Source organism: Teleopsis dalmanni, chromosome 2 (assembly GCF_002237135.1).
Source record: "Teleopsis dalmanni isolate 2A chromosome 2, ASM223713v2, whole genome shotgun sequence".
NCBI classification, from domain to species: Eukaryota; Metazoa; Arthropoda; class Insecta; order Diptera; family Diopsidae; genus Teleopsis; species Teleopsis dalmanni.
This window is the reverse complement of record NC_051847.1, coordinates 23913354-23921701: the sequence shown is the minus strand read 5'-3', so window position 1 is coordinate 23921701 and position 8348 is coordinate 23913354. Positions and strand designations below refer to the sequence as shown.

Below are 8348 nucleotides of genomic sequence, written 5' to 3'. Positions count from 1 at the left end.
ATCACGTTCGGCTTTAAGTAATGATTGTATAGCCAGCTGTTGGTAACCAATACCAACATAAAGTTGACTGCGGGAAGGACGTAAACCTTTATTCAAATAAAATAAAAGGTAGTGTTAAACATTTTTTTCGTAATAATTGAACAAACTAAATAATAAATACCTTTTAATTCTCTTTTGAGCGCTTGTTGCGCAAAATCTAAACCTTCCTTAGTTAAACCTAATGACTCATAGCAGATACGTGCTGCCATCAAGCAGGGTAAAGGATCACCTGGTGTAATTTTCATTGACTCTTGTAGTACTCTTAGCGCTTGCATATGTTTACCAGCTGCCATTAGGCAAATACCATATTGACGCCACACATGCTGTTCACCAAATGAAAACTTTAATGCTTTCTCAAATGATTCTGTCAAAAGATTGACTAGTCCCCAACGTACTGTGGCTAATGTTAACAAATCATAAACAGCTGTAGCATTGCCCATGGCATGCTGACGTGCTACACGAAATTCTGGACTTTGTGAGAGCACGGTATCGCGTACAGCTAAAGCTTCAGCAATTAATAATAATAATATTGTTTCCTCATGTTGATTACGTGGTGTGAATTGATTACGTGCTGCATATTTTCTTGGTTTCCATAAACGTTTTGTTGTTGTTGTACGCATAGCTTGTCCCGCTGGTTTTTTAATAAATGGTGGTGTATAAATAGTGCCTGAGACACCACGTAGCAGCACCTCAGCTAATTGACGTGCCAGAGTCAGTCTAAGTGATTGCGTGGTTTTAGTTTCTATGGCATTCAACATAGTACGATATCTTTCAATGGCATCTTGCAGTTTACCCGCTTTAATGAGTACGATAGGAGCACGTTGTAGTGCTGTTTCCAGTATGGTACCCATACGTCGATTTATTTCTAATGGATTGGCGGGTATTGTAGAACTAATCGCTAAACTGCTGGCAGATGGTTGTACGGTGGAATTGACTGCAAGCGTTGTGCCAGCAGTACTATTTGGCGTTGAATATGTAGCAATATCCTGTTCTTGTAAATATAATAGTCCTAAGTCGGTGGCACGTTCAAAACATGATATCTAGTTGTGAGGGAAAATTATTAAAATTTTTTGGAAAAGTTTATTATGAGAACAGCTACCATTTCAGTTTCTTTTTCAGCTTTTTTAAACTTTGATGATGGCTGATTTGTTTGATTTTCTAAGCAGAGACCCTTAATAGCATAAGATTCTGCTAATATTTTTAGGCTGCGTCTGTAAAAGAAGAATTTGCAAAGGTGAAAGTAAATGGAATGGAAATGGTATGTATTATAGGTCGTTATATATGTAACTAATACATAACAACAGATTTATTATATTAGTATATACTTACAATGTCAGTTCTTTTTCTGCCAGTGTATTTAGCTCAGCCTTAACAAAATTCTCTAAACTTTTTTCGTATTCTCCACAAGCGAAACTTAATTTGGCTAATAGTAGAAAAGCATCTAGTGCAATCCCTGCTTTTTGTCCATTTTCACCCGTGACAAGATTTAGACTACGTCTTGCATCATGCAGACCAGTTTTGGCTTTGCTGAAATTGCTTTCGATGGGTGCATTATCTTCGAGGTAGTTCTCCAAACGTGCCTCGCCAATAAGAAAATTCGCCAGGCATTCTAAAGAAGGAAAAAAATCATAAATACTATGTACAAAAGATTTTTTTAATACGCATTTAGATTATAATTATTCTTATTACTTATTTTACGCACTTTGATTTCTCGAGCACTGAATCATGCTAAAGAAAGCAATCATTCATTTGATATACTAATTAATTAAGTTAAATACGTAATTATAATCCGTAACATAATTACATAAAAAAAAATACCATTATTTGGTGACCCTGTTTTTAATTCCTCGGTCAGCTCAATTACTCGTTGCCATTTACCCTCACTTCGACAACTTTCGATAAGTGCCTCCACTTTGGTTGTATTCCGCATTCTGCCGGTCATATTTGTGAGTCTTCTAAGTCAAGGTTTATTGTTGACCCTAAAACACACTACACTGCGCACCCTTCCTGTTCTTACACCAGACAGTAATTACTGCAACTTTAATTGATTATACCAATTACTTCCGAGGCTTTCACTGCTAACAAATACAACAATTATCGCTTTACTTTAATTGTCATCTGTTTTCATTCTTTTGGAATTAATATATAAACAGAGTTAATTATTCTATACAGTTCCTAATCAATTTTTTGCAATCGTGCGAAATTCCTTCTGGTGCTGTCATACTTTGGCAATTCCATCAGTAACGAATTGTCAAAAATGGGTTTTATAGCACGCAGCTTTAGTTGAACTTGACATTTTAACGTAAAAAAAACGGTCTAAATGTCAAATATCATCTCATATGCACGTATGTTAACGGTACTGCCTGCGATATATATGGTTATGTATGTATAGATCCGTACTACTATATATTTAAACTAGATGAAACTTATATTGCAATCCAAAATAAGACAAATTAATTTTTTGCTTGCAGTAAGTTTTATTTTTTTAAGAGCCATGTATTTGTGCCCCGGCACTAAGGCAAAACAGTGTTGTTTAGTAATAAATTTTAAAATTTGCGCCTTTTACGAGCAAATTACTACAATTCTAATACGTTTTGAAGAAAAAATGACAGTAAGCAACACAGCCTTTTTTAATAAAACGCTATTAATATAATTATTACACTTTCCGATTTTAAAGAAAAGCGTAAGTACTGTTAACAATTATTATAAGATAATATAATAATAAATTAACATTATTACAGCCTCTATGAGTTTTTTTTTGCTAGTTGTTTTTGGTAGCAAATTGAAAGTGAGCACATCTAAATTTCTTTTTAAATTTAGGCATTACCAAGAAGTAGTAAAATACAAAATTGGCAATACTGATGTGACACTCTGCATAACATGCATTTATGGCATAGCCCTAATTTTGAATTTTGCCGTGCCCGAGACACTCCGCATAACATGGCCCCAATACGTTTACATTGTGAGATTAAGAGAACGAGATTAAGTTAATCTGCATTTTTAATATCCACCGTTTACATTACACATTGGAGATTAATTTTGACGTTTCCCTTGTGTTTTGTTTCGTGTGTTTGATGTTTTTGTAAATAAATAAATTTAATTACAATTTTGTACAAAAAATTGAAATATAAATTTAATAAATAATTTTATAACAATAATTTCATAAATTTTAGTTATAATTATGCACAGATTTATTAAAAATTTATTTACTTCGACATTTTCAAGTTTTCAGTCTGTGTTGAATAGATTTTGTGTTATAAGGATGATGTAGGACTAGAAAGATGACACATCCTAGATCTCACGTAAGCAAAAATATATTGTTATCATAATATAAAAAATTTAATAAATGCATTAAGCAGCCTTAATAGTACATCGTAATTCAAGTAATTGTTGCAATAAATATGCTACATTATTTTATAAATTGATTGATTGTGAATAATATATATAACATAAAAAAAGTATTTAAATAAATATATTGGCCTAAATTGAACATACTGTTCCTTGCTTTACGTTATAAAATTTATCGATAACTCATTCGAATTGTCAAAATTACTTGATGTGCTGTAAAAGTTGTTAGTAAACTGTTTGCGGCATTATTTTTGTTGTAAAAAGTTCGACGAATTTTCTCTTTGATTTAACAAATAAAAATAAAAGTACTGTTAATATGGCTACTAGTGAGTATATAAACGATTAAATTATATCGAACATTATTTATAATAGTATATTTCTTTTCATTCTATTTAGCAACGAACACTACTGAAGAAGTCGAAGCTCCAAAATATAAATTAACTGATGCCATTGTCAAAAATTTAAAAGTGGATAGAATAATGCATGATAATACAGCCAAAATAAATTGTATGGACTTCACCTACACTGGTGAATTAATGATAACGTCTAGTGATGACGGACAAATAGTTGTGTACGATTGCACCAAAGGGCTACAATCACGCATGGTGAAATCCTTAAAGTACGGAGTTGATTTAATACGTTTTACGCATGCACCTAATGCAATATTACATAGTTCCACTAAAGTCGATGATTCCATACGTTATCTCAGCTTACACGATAATAAGTATTTACGTTTCTTTCCTGGTCACACTAAGAAAGTGACGACACTGACTATTTCACCAGTTGATGACACTTTCATATCTGCTTCATTGGATAATACTTTACGTTTATGGGACTTACGTGCGCCAAATAGTTTCGCAATAATGCAAACTCCTAGCAAAACTGTAGCTGCATTTGATCCGGAAGGTTTAATTTTTGCTGCTGGTGTTAATTCAGATAGTGTTAAATTGTATGATTTGCGTTCTTTCGATAAAGGACCATTTACTACATTTAAGTTGATTCCAGAAGAGGAAATAGAATGGACTGGCTTGAAGTTTTCACGCGATGGTAAAACTATTTTAATAAGTACAAATGGTACTGTCATCCGTTTGTTGGACTCTTTTCATGGTACACCATTGCAAACATTCGATGGTTATGCCAATACAGAACGTTTATCGATCGAGGCAAGCTTTAGTCCAGATTCTCAGTATATCTTTTCTGGTAGTAGTAATGGTCGTTTACATGTTTGGAACACAGATACTGGTCGCAAAGTGTGTGTACTGAATGGAAATCATTTGGGTCCAACAAGATGCGTACAATTTAATCCACAAAAAATTATGTTAGCATCAGCTTGCACTAATTTGGCTTTTTGGTTACCTGATACGGAATTACTGCAAGCACAATTAGCAGAAAAGTTGGCGAACAACGCGTAAAAAAAGACTTTAAAACCTGCTTTCAAAATTTATAAAGTAAATAATGATAGTTTATAGAAGTGAATTATTGATTTAAGTGAAACTTATCTAAATATGTAATATATATTTAAGTACAAGTACTATACATCCCAATGAAGCAAGTACACTATAATTCATATGATTAATATACATTTTTATATATGATTTATAGATATATAAAAAATTATGTATTTACATATATGTATAAAAAAACACATTGTAACAATGAATTTTTGTTGAAAAAGCGTGGCCTTTTGTTGTTAAAATTAATTAAATATTGATAACATACAAATATATATAATTTAGATAAAAGTTATATATATTATGATAACTGCAATTATATTATATATATTTATATATAAATAATAACATTGAAAGCTAATGTATGCAATATAAATAAAATGTATAACCAAAGATGTAAATTATGTACACTAATAAATAATACAGATATATATAAAAAGTATATATTCCTGGTATGAAAAATATTTATATTAAATGTAGATATATGTATACAGAAACATATAATATATATATTTATATATGTAAATATATATATTATATAACAAAGTGAATAAAATTAATTCCTTTTTTGTATAAGTACAGAATTTTGTAAAAAAAACTGAGTTAATTATATAATAAATATTAAAAATACAAAAATGTGCTAACGTATAATTAATATTAGATATATTCTATTAATAAATTTCAATAGAAAAAAGAAAGGTAAAACATTGTAAGAATAAGCAGTAAAGCAGTAAAAATAGCAGATACTAACTAAGGTACAATTGATCTTTGGATCAATCAGCTCCAAAGATCCCTCCTGTCCCGAATCCATTCTTATTGCTAAACGATACCCTCGCCTCTCACACTACCAAAACCTATTCATATACTAACCCATGTATTATTTACTTACTGCGATCCTTCTCTCCTAGTGAAGCATAAATCCTCAACAATTCCTCTGAGTCTTACACTGTTGCCTGTTTCGCAATTTGATTCTAGGAGTACTGTACATATTTAAGTTCCTGGATGGTTCTTCGCTATATCTTATCCTGTACGTCGGCGGTTACCTGGTGGATTCCAGCGTAGGGCTTTTTTTGTTTCCTAAGCGTATTTCCAATCCATTTCCATTTTTTTCTTTTGATTTCAGTGGCAACGGTATTGGATATGCGCACGTCTTTGTAATTCCTTGTATGTTATCTACTTTATATATCCTTGCTGATTACACCAACAACAGTAACAGAAAATAGCTACTAATGATCATACGATAGTCCAGAGAAATCATCTATAGACACCACATTAGAAGGGAAATATGTTACTATGTTTTTGCCCAGCTCATGCACGGCGGCGACTCAACACTTTAAGAGTCACCTTTCTTGAGGATCTCGATCAATTACAGGACCGGACACTCAATAATATTCAGACTGCGCCAAAGGTTCTGGGTGGTTTTAAACCTTGAGTTTTCCTACATATAAGGTAACACAATGGGTCAATAGGTCAAAGGGATCGCCGATATAACCTAACCTACGGTTATTTGTTGAACATTGACTCTTTAATAATTAGAAGCGATGGGCCTCTATACAGTCAGTCTTTAATATTTATTTATACTATTACGTATTGAATTTGGGTTTTTAATTTAAGTGCATCTAAGCATACTGAAGTCCAGGACGAAAAGACCTTTTGTAGGTCATTTAACATAAAATAATTTACTTAAGGATTTCATATCCTATGATCATAAAATCTATTTTAAGTAGAAAAGGGGGGTAAAGGTGACGCAGTTTAAAAATCCAGAAGTAATTTTTTAATCAAGTGAGTTCTGGTGCTGTATGGACTTCTGAAGAACTAACTTGATTAAAAAAAAAATCTTGTGGATTTAAAATTATCTTACTTTAACCACACTTTTCAATTTAAAATAATTTAATATATATCGAAAACATTTTGTCAACCGTTATGAGTTCATAAGCAAAACCAATATTTTTTATTAATGAGTCTTAATGTCAAACTCCTTCATTATCTCTAATCTCGTAAGAGCAAGAACTCCTTATCATAGCATTAAAAAATAAAAGAAAACAAATCCCTTTGAGCTTGTTTATAATTAGGAAAATAATGCTCCTAAAATACAATATAATTGACGATTTTCAAGGTCGATCTATTTATTTTCTACTTTATTACTTAATCGTATTCCTCTTTTTCTGCCATGAACTTCTAAGCAGAGGGAAGGTGTGTATATATACTCAAGATTAAAAAAAAATAGCAAAAAAAGTTTCTTATCTTTATATGGAAAAAAATTATGCCATCTTTCACGGTTTGATAATCCAGAGCAGCAGCGGTCGCATCGGCAGCACAAATAGCCGCGACAGCACTAAAAATAATAAGAAAATATTCTCTTGCCGTGCACTTACACCCATGGCCGGCTTATCACTTACCGAAACCGGAGTAAAGAAGCAGTGTGGAAAGAGAAATGAAACTGCAAGAAGTACCAGTGTATATTGATAATCAATTAGTAATTTAAATTAAATTGCTGTACTCAAGTTCTCAGTTATCAATGCACACGCTGATTCGCCAACGCAGGAAGGTCAAGGGCTATCGTCACATTGAAATGAATCTCAAAATCTACGTACATATGAACGGAAGATTGACAGACTAATAGACGCAAGCTAAGGGAGAATGCGTGTATGTGAAGTGTACATGTTTTGAGTTATCATTGAAGAGAGATAGACCCTACCGTTTAATACAATATACAATATACAATATACAATATAATATAATATAATGAACCGGCAAAATATTTGTGTTAGTATTAAATGGTTCGGTAGGAAATTTTCGAATTCGGCTCATCAATATGGAAAGTGATACCGTCGCGTTCAGAAACAAACTGGTGGCTTTACTTACTGCATATTCAGTGTAGTGAACAAGAAGATTACAATGCTGATGAATCAACAAATCTGTCGCTGCTGCTTAGTAGAGAATCCCTTACATACGTACAATATATTTGATGATTCGCACTTACGTTTGGATTTGCTACAATTTGTGTCGACGTTGAACATTGAACCGGAAGATGGATTGTCCGAAGTAATTTGTGAATGTTGTCGTTTGCGTTTACGTGAAGCTTTAGACTTTCGGCGTAGCTGTGAGGCGGCAGAGAAAGAACTAAGAAAGCGTTACGATGATACCAATAAAGCGATAGAGCAAGTATTGAGTATGGACATATTTGAACAGGACGCACATGTGGGCATGATTTTAGAAAAGTTAGTCAGTGATGATATAGAAACTGAAACAGAAAATTTAAGTGAGCTAGGTAAGCTCTTAAAAATAGTGAAAAAAAAAATGTTCTAAAGTGTGTTCTATTAAATAATACAAAGAATTTTCAAGGATCTTAAATTTTTTTTCCAGATAATATTGAAGTTTCAATACTTGATGAGTTGCTCTTTGATGACAACAGTTTCAATAGCATATCTGATAATGTAGATAGTATTAATTCCGATGAACAAGATTCTACCATAACAGAACTGCTTAATGATGTCCTCAATGATCATG

General features: G+C 32.3%; 2 protein-coding genes across 2 annotated transcripts; one reads left to right on the top strand and one right to left on the bottom strand.

The window, feature by feature from the left end:
• Positions 1-2328, bottom strand: LOC119674133 (tetratricopeptide repeat protein 7B-like; the record flags this gene model as incomplete). The annotated part of the gene is made up of 5 exons (XM_038085258.1): positions 1858-2328; positions 1369-1648; positions 1139-1250; positions 161-1079; positions 1-86 (listed from the first exon to the last, which is right to left on the bottom strand). Coding segments are annotated over exons 1-5 (1521 nt in total), but the record flags the coding sequence as incomplete, so codon positions are not given.
• Positions 2329-3578: 1250 nt separating this feature from the next.
• On the top strand, positions 3579-4941 carry LOC119680114 (WD repeat-containing protein 82-like). Its single transcript, XM_038092786.1, has 2 exons — positions 3579-3713; positions 3784-4941. The coding sequence occupies exons 1-2, from the start codon at positions 3704-3706 to the stop codon at positions 4797-4799; spliced, it is 1026 nt and encodes a 341-aa protein (XP_037948714.1). The 5' UTR covers positions 3579-3703; the 3' UTR covers positions 4800-4941.
• Positions 4942-8348: the final 3407 nt, after the last annotated feature.